Source organism: Nomascus leucogenys, chromosome 8 (genome assembly GCF_006542625.1).
Source record: "Nomascus leucogenys isolate Asia chromosome 8, Asia_NLE_v1, whole genome shotgun sequence".
Taxonomy (NCBI): domain Eukaryota; kingdom Metazoa; phylum Chordata; class Mammalia; order Primates; family Hylobatidae; genus Nomascus; species Nomascus leucogenys.
In genome coordinates, this window is record NC_044388.1 from 79390159 (window position 1) to 79405369 (window position 15211).

General features: G+C 50.6%; 1 protein-coding gene across 3 annotated transcripts in view; it reads left to right on the forward strand.

Moving 5' to 3' along the window:
- The window catches only part of TLN1 (talin 1), a 35034-nt gene extending 25045 nt beyond the window's left edge, over positions 1–9989 (forward strand). For 2 of the 3 annotated variants that reach the window (XM_030817489.1, XM_030817490.1), the window contains 20 exons: positions 123–255; positions 473–574; positions 658–828; positions 913–1062; positions 1171–1272; positions 1352–1471; positions 2207–2353; positions 2524–2690; positions 2848–3031; positions 3122–3247; positions 3346–3462; positions 6947–7132; positions 7241–7348; positions 7861–7966; positions 8166–8290; positions 8395–8520; positions 8649–8711; positions 8824–9006; positions 9154–9282; positions 9410–9989. In XM_030817489.1, the coding sequence (XP_030673349.1) occupies positions 123–255; positions 473–574; positions 658–828; positions 913–1062; positions 1171–1272; positions 1352–1471; positions 2207–2353; positions 2524–2690; positions 2848–3031; positions 3122–3247; positions 3346–3462; positions 6947–7132; positions 7241–7348; positions 7861–7966; positions 8166–8290; positions 8395–8520; positions 8649–8711; positions 8824–9006; positions 9154–9282; positions 9410–9535 (2671 nt within the window). In that variant the 3' untranslated portion in view covers positions 9536–9989. Of the gene's footprint in view, positions 1–122; positions 256–472; positions 575–657; positions 829–912; positions 1063–1170; positions 1273–1351; positions 1472–2206; positions 2354–2523; positions 2691–2847; positions 3032–3095; positions 3248–3345; positions 3463–6946; positions 7133–7240; positions 7349–7860; positions 7967–8165; positions 8291–8394; positions 8521–8648; positions 8712–8823; positions 9007–9153; positions 9283–9409 lie in introns of those variants that run through there. The other variant, XR_004031391.1, reaches the window with a different exon arrangement.
- Positions 9990–15211: the final 5222 nt, after the last annotated feature.

The following is a 15211-nucleotide window of genomic DNA, read 5'->3' on the forward strand; positions in this document are numbered from 1 at the left end:
GAATGGAGGATGGGCACTTAAGTGCAATTAGATGGGATGGTGTTGGGAGGATACAGGGGAAGGATAGGCTGGCCTTGCACTAGGGGATGTTCTTGGTGTTGGAGCCCGTGATGTGTCTGCAGGGACAAGGCTCCAGGGCAGCTGGAGTGTGAAACGGCTATTGCAGCTCTGAACAGTTGTCTACGGGACCTAGACCAGGCTTCCCTTGCTGCAGTCAGCCAGCAGCTTGCTCCCCGTGAGGGAATCTCTCAAGAGGTGAGGGGGAGAGGGTTATATGGAAAGATGTGTCTAGGAAGAGAAATGTCAGACTCAAAGAAGCTGGGGGATCACAGAGTGGCTTCTTAGGGACATCAAAGGGCTGGGATGTGCCAAGGAGGGTTAGGGTATTCGGTATGGAAGGAAGAGCAGTTCTGTGTAGCCAGAGGGTCCTATTGCAGGTCACCATCAGGGCTAATGTCCACTTCCTCCCTAGGCCTTGCACACTCAGATGCTCACTGCAGTACAAGAGATCTCCCATCTCATTGAGCCGCTGGCCAATGCTGCCCGGGCTGAAGCCTCCCAGCTGGGACACAAGGTACCTATGGAGACTCATGGGAAGTCCCAGGGAGTAGGGTGAGAGAGAGGGGACCTGACCCCTAGTCCAACCCTTTGCCCCAGGTGTCCCAGATGGCCCAGTACTTTGAGCCGCTCACCCTGGCTGCAGTGGGTGCTGCCTCCAAGACCCTGAGCCACCCGCAGCAGATGGCACTCCTGGACCAGACTAAAACATTGGCAGAGTCTGCCCTGCAGTTGCTATACACTGCCAAGGAGGCTGGTGGTAACCCAAAGGTATTGAGGGTTGGGAGGGAGGAGCTGTTACTAGCAAGAGGCTGGAGAAACAGGAACAACAGAGCTCCTCTCCTCTCCTCACAGCAAGCAGCTCACACCCAGGAAGCCCTGGAGGAGGCTGTGCAGATGATGACAGAGGCTGTAGAGGACCTGACAACAACCCTCAACGAGGCAGCCAGTGCTGCTGGGGTCGTGGGTGGCATGGTGGACTCCATCACCCAGGCCATCAACCAGGTTAGTCTTGGGGTGCCTGTGGACACTGAGGCTACCCTGGGCCAGAGCCTCCAAGCACAGTGGCAGAGACCCTAACAGTTTTTCCCTTTCCCAATCCTCCCCCCTCAGCTAGATGAAGGACCAATGGGTGAACCAGAAGGTTCCTTCGTGGATTACCAAACAACTATGGTGCGGACAGCCAAGGCCATTGCAGTGACCGTTCAGGAGATGGTGAGTTTGGGCGAGTCCCAGAGGACTGCCCTCGGAGAGCTGACTTTGGATATAACTTCACTCCTTCCATTATCACCAGGTTACCAAGTCAAACACCAGCCCAGAGGAGCTGGGCCCTCTTGCTAACCAGCTGACCAGTGACTATGGCCGTCTGGCCTCGGAGGCCAAGCCTGCAGCGGTGGCTGCTGAAAATGAAGAGGTAAACGTGGAGGCAGCTCTGCCCTGCCCCCTGCCCCTTGTTCCTGATGTTTCAGCGTCTAGGACTGTCCCACCCCCACCCTCTCTGGTCTTTCATAGAAAGGGGAACAGCCTCAGGGGCCACTCTGCTGAAGACTAGTGAGGCTCTGGGTAGGGGCAGAGGATCAAAGCCTTCAGTCACAGGTATAAAGGAAACAGCTCAGAATCTGTAGCCTTCCTGGGCCTGCCTCTCTGGCTTCTGCCAACCGTTATCTGGGCCTACAGCTGCTTCTCTGCTGTGCTGCCAGTCCATGTTCTTGTTCTTTCTTGTTGCAAACTCATGAAGCTCTTCCTTACCTAAGCCTCTAGCTTTCCAAGAAAGCAAGTAATTGGATCTTAGCAGGACACATGTAATCCCCGTCCTTAAAACCCTCCATAACCCCATACAGGCCACATGGTAATCCACGGCCCTCTGATTCCAACACTCAAGCATAAAGTACTCCTCCCCTCCTCCCCACTGTGCTTAACACAATCCTCACCACTTAGTGCCTGCGTGCTACTATTTTCCGTGTGTAGGAGGTGACCTTTTGCCTAAAGGATATGAAACTGGAAACGTCCTTGTGCTGGGAACTGTCTCTCTCTGCTTCTTTAGTCTACAATGCATGTTTTTTCTGTGTCCTTAGTGACTTTTCCAAGCACAGTGGAGGTACTCTGAGTGCCCCTTGTAAAATCCATCTCTCTTTCCCTTGGCTCACAGATAGGTTCCCATATCAAACACCGGGTACAGGAGCTGGGCCATGGCTGTGCCGCTCTGGTCACCAAGGCAGGCGCCCTGCAGTGCAGCCCCAGTGATGCCTACACCAAGAAGGAGCTCATAGAGTGTGCCCGGAGAGTCTCTGAGAAGGTGACGGTGCTCATCCCTGCAGATAGTGGGACTGCCTCCAAACTCTGTAGCCTTTGCCATTCTCCTCCAGCCCTCTCAGCCCTCTCCTCTTGTCACTTCTCCCAGGTATGGGCAACCTTTCCATTTCACATGGCACCTTCCACAGTCACCATGTGACTTTCCCTACCCAGGTCTCCCACGTCCTGGCTGCGCTCCAGGCTGGGAATCGTGGCACCCAGGCCTGCATCACAGCAGCCAGCGCTGTGTCTGGTATCATTGCTGACCTCGACACCACCATCATGTTCGCCACTGCTGGCACACTCAATCGCGAGGGTACTGAAACTTTCGCTGACCACCGGTAAGACAGGAACTGGGCCTAAGGCAGGCAGACAAGTCGGGGCACAGGGCTGGAAGAGGCAGGATAGCGTTCACTGAAATGGGGAAGACCTGGGCCAGGCACCTTGGACAGGCTGGAGTGGGTAGGGGAGATCTGACTAAGCTGGGCCCTCCCTCAGGGAGGGCATCCTGAAGACTGCAAAGGTGCTGGTGGAGGACACCAAGGTCCTGGTGCAAAACGCAGCTGGGAGCCAGGAGAAGTTGGCGCAGGCTGCCCAGTCCTCCGTGGCGACCATCACCCGCCTCGCTGATGTGGTCAAGCTGGGTGCAGCCAGCCTGGGAGCTGAGGACCCTGAGACCCAGGTAGCAACCTGATGCCCCTAATTCCAGCTGGAACCACTTCCTGTCCCTCTTCTTCCCCCCATAGACCAGAGCCAACACTCTTCCACACAGGTAGTACTAATCAATGCAGTGAAAGATGTAGCCAAGGCCCTGGGAGACCTCATCAGTGCAACAAAGGCTGCAGCTGGCAAAGTTGGAGATGACCCTGCTGTGTGGCAGCTAAAGAACTCTGCCAAGGTTGGAGAGAATGAGAGCAACATCAGGAGGGGCACTGGATTACCATACTTCCTCCTGTTCCTTAAAATCATTCTTCTTCACTCCTCCGATACCTCCAGGTGATGGTGACCAATGTGACATCATTGCTTAAGACAGTAAAAGCTGTGGAAGATGAGGCCACCAAAGGCACTCGGGCCCTGGAGGCAACCACAGAACACATACGGCAGGAACTGGCGGTGAGTGAGAGTCTGGGGCATCAGGGACTAGGGTCAGAGAGAGGGATCCTGAAAGCCTGTGAACCTGTGCCACACATATACTCACAGACGGAGTCACACACAGTCTTCTCTCTCATCTATTGCCAGACTTTTTTTTGGGAGGGGGGAAGGGTGTCGCTCTGTAGCCATCCTCCTCCAGCCTTCTCAGCCCTCTCCTCTTGTCACTTCTCCCAGGTGTGAGTAACCTTTCCATTTCACATGGCATCTTCCTCAGTCACCATGTGACTTTCCCAGGTCTCCCATACCCTCCTTCTGGAGTGCAGTGGCATGGTCTCGGCTCAATACAACCTCCACCTCCCAGGTTCAAGCAATTCTCATGCCTCAGCCTCCTGAGTCACTGGGAATACAGGTGCATACCATGCTGGCTAGTTTTTGTATTTTTAGTAGAGATGGGGTTTCACCATGTTGACCAGGCTGGTCCCAAACTCCTGTCCTCAAGTGATCCACCCGCCTTGGCCTCCCAAAGTGCTGGGATTACACTCATTAGCCACTGTGCCATTAAGCTACACTCATGTCTGTCCCCTACCCACTTGTTTATTCCTTAGCATTTGACAACTGTCTTTTTTCACCTCCCTCCCACTTTCTCCAGTTACTAGTGGCCTCTTCTTAGTAGCTACATTCAGTGGCCACTTCTTGGCCTTCATCCTCTTTGAACATTTCCAAAGCATCTGACTCTGCTAACAAGCCTCTCTTTGAAATTCTTTCTTCCGCTGGGCATGGTGGCTCACGCCAGCATTTTGGGAGGCCAGCAGGTGTAATCTCAGCACTTTGGGAGGCCAAGGCGGGTGGATCACAAGGTCAGGAGTTCGAGACCAGCCTGGCCAATATGGTGAAACCCCGTCTCTACTAAAAATACAAAAATTAGCTGGGCGTGGTGGCACGTGCCTGTAGTCCCAGCTGCTTGGGAGGCTAAGGCAGGAGAATCACTGGAACCCGGGAGGCAGAGGTTGCAGTGGGCCAAGATGGCGCCACTGCACTCCAGCCTGGGCGACAGAGTGAGACTCCATCTCAAAAGAAAAAAAAAAGAAATTCTTTCTTCCCTTGGCCTAGATACTGGCTTTTCTCTTGTTTTTCAAACATTGTTGAATCACCTTTAACCTAGTAAATGTAGAGGCCTTCCCAGAGTTGTACAAATAGCCTTCCTTCTCTCTTCGGCAAGTTTAAGCACTTTCATTATGATTCTGTAAGAAGCAGACATCCAGTTCTGAGTTGAGTTATTTTCTTTTTTTTTTTTTTTTTTTTTTTTTTTTTTTTTTTTTTTTTTTTTTTTTTTTTTTTTGAGAAGGAGTCTCGCTCTGTCGCCCAGGCTGGAGTGCAGTGGCGCGATCTTGGCTCACTGCAGGCTCTGCCTCCCGGGTTCACGCCATTCTCCTGTCACAGCCTCCCAAGTAGCTGGGACTACAGGCGCCCGCCACCACGCCTGGCTAATTTTTTTTGTATTTTTAGTACAGACGGGGTTTCTAGGATGGTCTCGATCCCCTGACCTCGTGATCCACCCACCTCGGCCTCCCAAAGTGCTGGGATTACAGGCGTGAGCCACCGTGCCCTGCCTGAGTTGAGTTATTTTCAATTGCCTGTTTGACATCACCACCTAGATGCAGTGCCTCCGAACCATGACATGGTCCTCCTAATGGTGGGAACACCCTTGCAGTCATGAAGATTCCACCTCAGTCATCTTTGACTTCACCATCTTAGCCACCATATTCAGGCTGTTGCCACGTCCTTTCATTCCTCCTCCCTGGTCCCCTGTCCGCACTCTGGTTCATACTTCCATACTCTACTGCACTTTGGCTGTGGCACCAGTTTTCTCCCTGGTCTCCCTGCTTCTGGTCCCTGCCACTCTCCTCTCTCCCTTTTCATCTTTCTAAGGTTCTGTTTTCACCTTTACTTGAAGATGTCCAAGTTGGAACTCTTGACTTTCTGCCTCCCATACCTGGTCCTTTCCTGGTCTTCCCCCATCTCAGTAAATGGCACCTTTTAGTAACTCAGTTCCTAAAGCCAGAAACCCAGCTTCAATATATTAGACTTCTCTCTTTCTCTCATTCCCCACATCTAAATTTTGTTAGTGCCCCTTCCAAATACAGCTCATTTTCTCTTTTTATCTCCTACCACTACCACACTGTCCAAACCATCATTAGTCCTTAACTGGATTTATGCAGTAGTCTCTATCCAATCACCATGCTTCAACACTTGCCCCCTCCAATCCTCCTTTGTACACAGTAGCTAGAATTATGTTTTTAAAATCCAAATTAGAGTCTGGACATGGTGGCTGATGCCTGTGAAATCCCAGCACTTTGGAAGACCAAGATGGAAGGATCACTTGAGTGAGTTCAAGACTAGTCTGGACAACATAGCAAGATCCTGTCTCTACAAAAAATTTAAAGATTAGCTAGGCAAGGTGGCCCACGCCTGTCCCAGTTACTCATGAGTCTGAAGGCAGGAGGATCCCTTGAGCCCAGGGGTTCAAGGCTGCAGTGAACTATGATCACTCCAGTGCACTCCAGCCTGGGTGACAGAGCAAGAAATATATATATATTAGATTATGTCACTTCACTACTTAAAACCCATTAGTGATGGCCCTGCTTGCTTCTCCAGTCTCATGCTACTCTCCTCCTTTCCGTGCCCCATCCCCCTGCACCGTCAGTTCTGGGAACATGTCAAGCTCTTAGCTGCTGCAGGCTCTTCCACTCACTTTTCTCCAGCTTTTTGAATACTGTGCTCCTTCCAGTTCATCAGGCTTCAGCCTCAGTGTCACCTCCTCAGAGAGCCCTTCCCTGACCACCTATCTGAAGTACTCATCACAGCACTCTCTTTATTCTCTCATAATCCAAATCACAGTCCTCAGTTTTACTGCTTGTTTACTTATTTATTACCTGTGTCCAAAACCAGAATGTAAGCTCCGTGAGAACAAGGAGCATCCCTAGCCCCTTGCATAGAATCTGCCACCTAGCTGATCTTTAATAAATGTTTGCAGATTGAACCCATGCATCAAAATATTTTATGACTTTCACATATTATGTAAAATTCCAAGTTCCTCGGTGGGATATTCAAGGCCCCAATAACCTTTTCTTCACTATTCCTATATTCCAGAACATTCATTGATACTTTTCCACATGACATCTTGGTTGTTCGTGTCCTACCATTTACCTAAAATGCCCTCCTATCATCTGCATATCTTTTATGGCCTAGCTCTGCCTCTCACCCCTTCAAGGCTTCTCTCTATTTTGGGAATGAAAACACAGCCAAAAGCCACTTTTGTAATTACTTTTGTGATTTCAAACAAACAAACTCCCCAGTTGCTTCAGTCAGAAACGATAACCAACTGCCTTCTGTTACATTCACTGTGATGTGTGAATGTCTGCACCAAATCACATGCACATACAGTTCTACACTGTCTCATAGTCTCAGCCACTGTAAAATCTTTCTTCTTGTTCTGCCCCCACAGGTTTTCTGTTCCCCCGAGCCACCTGCCAAGACCTCTACCCCAGAAGACTTCATCCGAATGACCAAGGGTATCACCATGGCAACAGCCAAGGCCGTTGCCGCTGGCAATTCCTGTCGCCAGGAAGATGTCATTGCCACAGCCAATCTGAGCCGCCGTGCTATTGCAGATATGCTTCGGGCTTGCAAGGTAGAAATCCTTGAGGCATTTCCGTGAGGCGGCTTTGGGGCAGAACATAGTGGGAGAGAAACTGTAGGGATCTGGGGGGCCTAAGCTAACATATTACTCTGGGGACAGGAAGCAGCTTACCACCCAGAAGTGGCCCCTGATGTGCGGCTTCGAGCCCTGCACTATGGCCGGGAGTGTGCCAATGGCTACCTAGAACTGCTGGACCATGTGCTGCTGGTAAGGGAGGGCGTTGCTTGTTCCTCATACCAGCCTCTCTGAATACACAGCCCTCTTCCTGCAGGCCTCGCACCCTGCTGTCTGTTTTGCCCAGGTCTCCTCCCTACCCCACCCTCTATTTCCCAAATCTGTTGTCCTTTCCAAGTCTCCCTTTCTCCCAGGCCCCATCCTTCTTATCATCTTTGGTTCTCCCAGTCACCTCTTCCTCTTCCTCTTTTTCTTTTCTCCTCCCTTCCCACCTGACCACCCCCTTCTCTACTTTCATCATCTCCTCTTTCATCTCATCATTCTCCTTGCTCCTTGTCAGCCGGTGAGTGACACAGCCCCACTGTGTCTATCATGTGTGAGGTGTGATGCATGATGTGTGCTTGGATAGGCAGCATGGAGTTTGAGGGCTGTGGTGTGGAGTGCTCTAGGGATAGGGGTGAGGGGGCCATGGTCTGCCCTATTTCATAGATGAGGGTAGACCCTAAGATGTGACGCTCTTTGTCCCCTGCCCACTTCTTGTCCAGACCCTGCAGAAGCCAAGCCCAGAACTGAAGCAGCAGTTGACAGGACATTCAAAACGTGTGGCTGGTTCCGTCACTGAGCTCATCCAGGCTGCTGAAGCCATGAAGGGTGAGGGGTGACCAGGGACAGGGATGGATGGAAAACCCTTATCATGGTGTGATCTCTGCTTCCTGGCTGGACAGCTCTGTGCTAGCCTCTGCCCATAGTCCCCACAGGTGCCAGGGCCTGATGATACTAACCATGCTCCCTGGTGCTTTTGACCTCCCCACTCTGCCTTAGCCTCTTTCCTCTTCCTTCATCCCACCAGGAACAGAATGGGTGGACCCAGAGGACCCCACAGTCATTGCTGAGAATGAGCTCCTGGGAGCTGCAGCCGCCATTGAGGCTGCAGCCAAAAAGCTAGAGCAGCTGAAGCCCCGGGCCAAACCCAAGGTCAGTCCTGCTCCATTCCTCTTCCACCCTCACCATGGCAGTGTCCCCACCTTCAGCCCCATCTCTGACTTTACATCTCTTTCTGCAACCTTTGTTTATTGCAGGAGGCAGATGAGTCCTTGAACTTTGAGGAGCAGATACTAGAAGCTGCCAAGTCCATTGCAGCAGCCACCAGTGCACTGGTAAAGGCTGCATCGGCTGCCCAGAGAGAACTAGTGGCCCAAGGGAAGGTGAGTGCTTAAATACCCAGAAGAATGGGGACAGGTTGGCACTTTGATGTCCACACCCACATCCATAGCCAGTGAGTCTTTGAAGTGAGGAAAATGCAGGTCTAAGCAGGCTCTTCTCCTTCCTACAGGTGGGTGCCATTCCAGCCAATGCACTGGATGATGGGCAGTGGTCCCAGGGCCTCATTTCTGCTGTAAGTGTGCAATACCCACTAGGTCTCTCTCAGTTTGAGAGACTTGAGAAGGCTGGAGCGGGGATGGACCAGGGCAAGGGGCATATTTTTAAGCAAACTCTCCCTGCTTTAGGCCCGGATGGTGGCTGCAGCCACCAACAATCTGTGTGAGGCAGCCAATGCAGCTGTACAAGGCCACGCCAGCCAGGAGAAGCTCATCTCATCAGCCAAGCAGGTAGCTGCCTCCACAGCCCAGCTCCTTGTGGCCTGCAAGGTCAAGGCTGACCAGGACTCGGAGGCAATGAAACGACTTCAGGTGAGAACCTGACCCATCCATTGTTCCTGGGCTATACTGCTTCAAACTGTCACTCCCGAGATGTATGTTTCTATGAGAGAATTGCGGTACTGTCTCAATTGGGACCGTACCTGAGTTCTCAACCTAGGCCACTTTCTCTTTGCCCAGGCTGCTGGCAACGCAGTGAAGCGAGCCTCGGATAATCTGGTGAAAGCAGCACAGAAGGCTGCAGCCTTTGAAGAGCAGGAGAATGAGACAGTGGTGGTGAAAGAGAGGATGGTCGGCGGCATTGCCCAGGTGAGCTTCACTCCAGACGCTGAGGGATGCTGTCAGGAGGGCAGGCATGTTGCCTGCGCTGGTCCCAACTACCCTATGCCCCTGCTGTGCATCCTCACTGAACCAAGTCCCCGATCTCCACCCTCAGATCATTGCAGCACAGGAAGAAATGCTTCGGAAGGAACGAGAGCTGGAAGAGGCACGGAAGAAACTGGCCCAGATCCGGCAGCAGCAGTACAAGTTCCTGCCTTCAGAGCTTCGAGATGAGCACTAGAGAAGCCGCTTCTATTTAACGCAGACCCAGCCCAGAGACTGTGCCTGCCACTACCAAAGCCTTCTGGGCTGTCAGGGCCCAACCTGCCCAACCCCAGCACTCCCCAAAGTGCCTGCCAAACCCTGGGGCCTGGCCCCACCCAGTCCCACAGCACATCCCCTGTCCCCTCCCCAACCCCAAGTGCCTTCATGCCCTAGGGCCCCCCAAGTGCCTGCCCCTCCCCAGAGTATTAACGCTCCAAGAGTATTATTAACGCTGCTGTACCTCGATCTGAATCTGCCGGGGCCCCAGCCCACTCCACCCTGCCAGCAGCTTCCAGCCAGTTTCCACAGCCTCATCAGCTCTCTTCATCATTTTTTGATACTATCTTCCCCCACCCCCAACTACCTATGGGGGCTGCAGAGCTGTAAACCCCAAACAGGTCATGCTCCAATAAAAATGATTCTACCTACAACCTCTGCCTGGCTTCAAGGGAGACAGAAGATTCCTCCCAGGGCAGTAGAGGAGAGGGTGGGGTTGAGTTCTGTCACCCGGCTTGATCCGGCTTGAAATGGGAGAGGGGAAGACTGGCAGTCTGCACCTGAGGTCCCTTCCTCCTTGCACCCAGACCCCTAAAGTTATCCATTGGGGAAGCTGTGCCTGAGAAGTCATACTCCTGTTATCCTCACCTCGCTGGCCAGCACCTAAGCCTCACAGTGTCGTTCTTCTGCTGCTGGGACAGCAGCTACCACAGCTCCTTGTGGCTACCAGGACATTCTGTTCTTCATAACTACTCAGGGTATGTCAACAAATCCAGTCCTTGACCAAATTCAACTTTTCAAAAGAAGCTTTGCTAAAAATAATATGCCTATAAGTGTCTGAGCCTAAGAGAACTATGGCCACAAAATTGATTGAAGCCATTAGCAAGCAAAAAAATCCCAACTTGACGCTGCCTTGGGTAGGCACCGCTCTTGATTGGGTTGGGGCACTCCTGCCTAGGGTAGCACTAAAAGTGAAGAGCTTGACCCAGGTGTGAGAATTTATCGTTAGAGGGGCAGAGCTCCCCTAGTGGCCAGGAAGGTGCTAGCAGCCCTGTTCCAGCCGCCCTGCTACTCTGGTGGGTCAGTGGAAGGAGGCAGTCAGGGAGGTGGATGCTATGTGCTTCCACGTCCTCATCCACCCATTCTGCCCATAATACATGGACTCTGGCAGTCGTCTTAGGTTGGCAACTATTTTCATGCATGATTCTTTAGTCAACCCTACCGCCCAGTACATTATTTCCTCAAGTAGAACACAAACACCACCCCTGCTACTAACACCTACTCCCACCACATTAGGGAAAGCTTGAAGTGGATGGAATGTAGCTGGTATGGTGGTTCGAGCCTCTAATCCCAGCTACTTAAAAGGCTGAGGCAGGAGGACTGCTTGAGACCAGGAGTTCAAGGCTGCAGTGAGCTATGATGGTGCCACTGTGCGCCAGCCTGGGTGACGGAGTGAGAGCCCTTCTCTAAGAAATAAAGTAGATGGAACTCTAGGACAGCCCATTAGGGATGGTGCCAACCTCCTACCATCACTTCTATCACCTGTGATTCATTCATTCAATATTTACTAAGCCATGCTTGTGCTAAGCACTGGAAAATTGAGATGTATTATCACTTCTCTCACGCAGAGGACTGGCAACTCCAGGACATACTGCGGGGGCTCCCTAATCCCAGATTCAATGTCATAGTATCAGTTGAGGACCTTAGAGATCAAATCCCTTCTACAACCTCCCTGACAAGTGGCAGTCCAGACTCTGAACTCCAGCTATGAGCCCAGGACAGCTGCTTACTCCTGTTACCATTTCCTTGTCATGTCCTCAGGAACTGGGACCAATCACGTACTTCTCACTAGTGATAACTTGGGAGCCATCCGGGGAGAGGCTTTAAAACCCATTAGACCAGCAGCTCTTCAGATGTGGTCCTCAGACCCCTGGGGTTCCCTGAGACCTTTTCAGGGGTCCATAGGTCAAAATTATTTTCATAACAATACCAAGACATTATTTTCCTTAGCTGGGGATGGTGGCACACACCTGTAATCCCAGCTACTTGGGAGGCTGAGGCACAAGAATTGCTTGAACCTGGGATGCGGAGGTTGCAGTGAGCCAAGATCACGCCACTGCACTTCAGCCTGGGCAACAGAGCAAGACTCAAAAAAAATGTCCTTGATGAACTAAAAAAATATATATACATTTTTTTGAGACGGAGTCTCGGTCTGTAGCCCAGGCTGGAGTGTAGTGGCGCGATCTCTGCTCACTGCAACCTCCACCTCCTGTGTCCCGGTTCAAGCAATTCTCCTGCCTCAGCCTCCCGAGAAGCTGGGATTACAGGCACATGCCACCATGCCCAGCTAATTTTTGTATTTTTAGTACAGACAGGGTTTCACCATGTTGGCCAGACTGGTCTTGAACTCCTGACCTCGTGATCTGCCTGCCTCAGCCTCCCAAAGTGCTGGGATTACAGGAGTGAGCCACCACGCCCAACCTAAATGTATTAATTTAATTAAACCTTAATCCTTAAGGAAAAGCCTTTCAACATTCTGTCTGATAAAGTGGGAAGTATGCATGAGACATTTTGCATACCAAAGTGTGATGGTTTTCTGGAGGAAATAACTTAGGCCATTCTTTGAGTTGTGAGCTGAACTAGCTGCTCTTTTATAGAATGCCACATTTACTCAAAAGAATGACCGACAAACTGTGGTTATCAGACTTAGGTAGCTGGCAGAACTTTTCTAAAAAGGAACAAAGTGAGTACAAAGTGAGTCTGTCACTTCAGGGAAAAATCTGACAGTGTTTGTTGCCAATGATACAATTCAAGCTTTCAAGTAAAAAATCGAATTTTGGAACACTTGTATTTGCTACATGAGCTTCACGGCTTCCCAAAATTTAAAACTTAAAGACTTTACTGTTCTCCAATATAATACTATGAAGAGAAACAAAGACTTTACTGTTGAAACCTATTGTGCCGGGCGCGGTGGCTCATGCTTGTAATCCCAGCACTTTGGGAGGCCGAGGCGGGCGGATCACGAGGTCAGGAGATCGAGACCACGGTGAAACCCCGTCTCTACTAAAAACACAAAAAAATAGCCGGGCGTGGTGTCGGGTGCCTGTAGTTCCAGCTACTCGGAGAGGCTGAGGCAGGAGAATGGCGTGAACCCGGGAGGCGGAGCTTGCAGTGAGCCGAGATCGTGCCACTGGACTCCAGCCTGGGCGACAGAGCGAGACTCTGTCTCAAAAAAAAAAACAAAAACAAAAACCTATTGTGATTTTGTTTGTTTGTTTATTTATTTATTTATTTATTTATTTATTTATTTATTTTTGAGACAGAGTCTCGCTCTGTTGCCAGGCTGGAATGTAGTGGTGCAATCTCAGCTCACTGCAGCCTCCACCTCCCGGGTTCAAGCAATTCTCCTGCCTCAGCCTCCTGAGTAGCTAGGACTACAGGCGCCCGCCACCACACCCAGCTAACTTTTTTCTATTTTTAGTAGAGACAGGGTTTTGCCATGTTGCCCAGGCTGGTCTCGAACTCCTGAGCTCAGGCAATCCACCCACGTCGGCCTCCCTAAGTGCTGGGATTACAAGCATGAGCCACCGTGCCTGGCCTGAAACCTATTGTGATTTTTAAAATAATGTATAATGAAACATTAGTATTTGGAAGATTTGCATAGCTCAGTGAATCAATTATTTTCCCTATGACCAATGCACGGTGTTACAAAATTATGCATGGGTAAAAGATCCAATCAAGGTGCAGTTCAGAAAAACAGAATTTTTTTTTTTTTTTTTTTTGAGACAGAGTCTTGCTCTGTCACCCAAGCTGGAGTGCAGTGGTGCAATCTCGGCTAACTGCAACCTTTGCCTCGCAGGTTCAAGTGATTCCCCTGCCTCAGCCTCCCGAGTAGCTGGGATTACAGGCGTGTGCCACCACCACACCCGATTAATTTTTGTATTTTTAGTAGAGACGGGGTTTCACCATGTTGGCCAGGCTGGTCTCGAACTCCTGACCTCAGGTGATCCACCCACCTTGGCCTCCCAAAGTGCTGGGATTACAGGTGTGAGCCACCACACTCGGCCAAAACAATGGATTTTAGTTTAACAGTGCAAAAAGGTCACTGATATCATTTCACATTCTACATTGCAACTGCCCCTTAAGAAACTGCCAATTATTGGCCAGGCACAGTGGCTCAGGCCTGTAATTCCAGCACTTTGGGAGGCTGAGGCGGGAGAGGAGCTTGAGCCTAGGAGTTTGAGACCAACCTAGGCAACATAGTGGGACACCATCTCTATTTAAAAAAAAAAAAAAAAAAAGGCCGGGTATGACGGTGCACATGTGTAGTCCCAGCTACTGGAGGAGACTGAGGCGGAGAGAGCACTTGAGCCCAGAAGATGAAGGCTGCAGTGAGTCAAGTCAAGTGTGTCTCTACCCTACAGCCTGGGTGATAGAGCCAGACCCTGTCTCCAAAAAATCATAAATAGGCCAGGCCTGGCATGGTGGCTCATGCCTGTAATCCCAGCACTTTGGGAGGCCAAGGCAGGCAGATTACCTGAGTTCAGGAGTTCAAGACCGGCCTAGCTAACACAGTGAAACCCCATCTCTACTAAAAATATAAAAAATTATCCGGGCGTGGTGTCTGGCGCCTGTAGTCCCAGCTACTCGGGAGGCTGAGGAAGGAGAATGGTGTGAACCTGGGAGGCGGAGGATGCAGTGAGCCGAGATTGTGCCACTGCACTCCAGCCTGGGTGACAGAGCGAGACTCTGTCTCAAAAAAACAAAACAAAACAAAACAAAAAAATACAACAGTTAGCTGGCTGTGGTGGCTTATGCCTGTAATCCCACCTACTCGGGAGGCTGAGGCAGGAGAATCACTTGAACCTAGGAGGCAGAGGCTGCAGTAAGCCGAGATCGCTCCACTGCACTCCAACCTGGGCAACAGAGCAAGACTCCGTCTCAAAAAAACAAAACAAACAAACAAAAAATACAACAGTTAGCTGGGTGTGGTGGCTTATGCCTGTAGTCCTAGCTACTCGGGAGGCTGAGGTAGGAGAATCACTTGAACCTGGGAGGCAGAGGTTGCAGTGAGCTGAGATCACCCCACTGCACTCCAGCCTGGGTGACAGCGCGAGACTCTGTCTCAAAAAAATAAAAAACAAATAATAATAATAATAAAAAATAGGCCAGGCGTGGTGGTTCACGCCTGTAATCCCAGCACTTTGTAGGCCGAGGCAGGCGGATCACTTGAGGTCAGGGGTTCGAGACCAGCCTGGCCAACATGGTGAAACCCCGTCTCTACTAAAAATACAAAAATTAGTCAGGCATGGTGGTGCATGCCTGTAGTCCCAGCTACTCAGGAGGCTGAGACAGGAGAATTGCTTGAATCTGGGAGGCGGAGGTTGCAGTGAGCCAAGATCGCACCACTGCGCTCCAGCCTGGGCAACACAGTGAGACTGTTTCAAAATAAATAAATAAAATAATAAATAAATCTTTCCAACTGCATATCTGTTGTGAGACAGGATTTTCTTCATATGTCTCAGTAACCAACATATAGCAACAGATCAAATATGGAAGGAGATATTGAGAATACAGCTGTCCCCTTGGAAGCCAGAGAGTAAAGAGATTTGTAAAAATGTAAAATAATTTCCATACTCTCATTAATTCGGGGAAT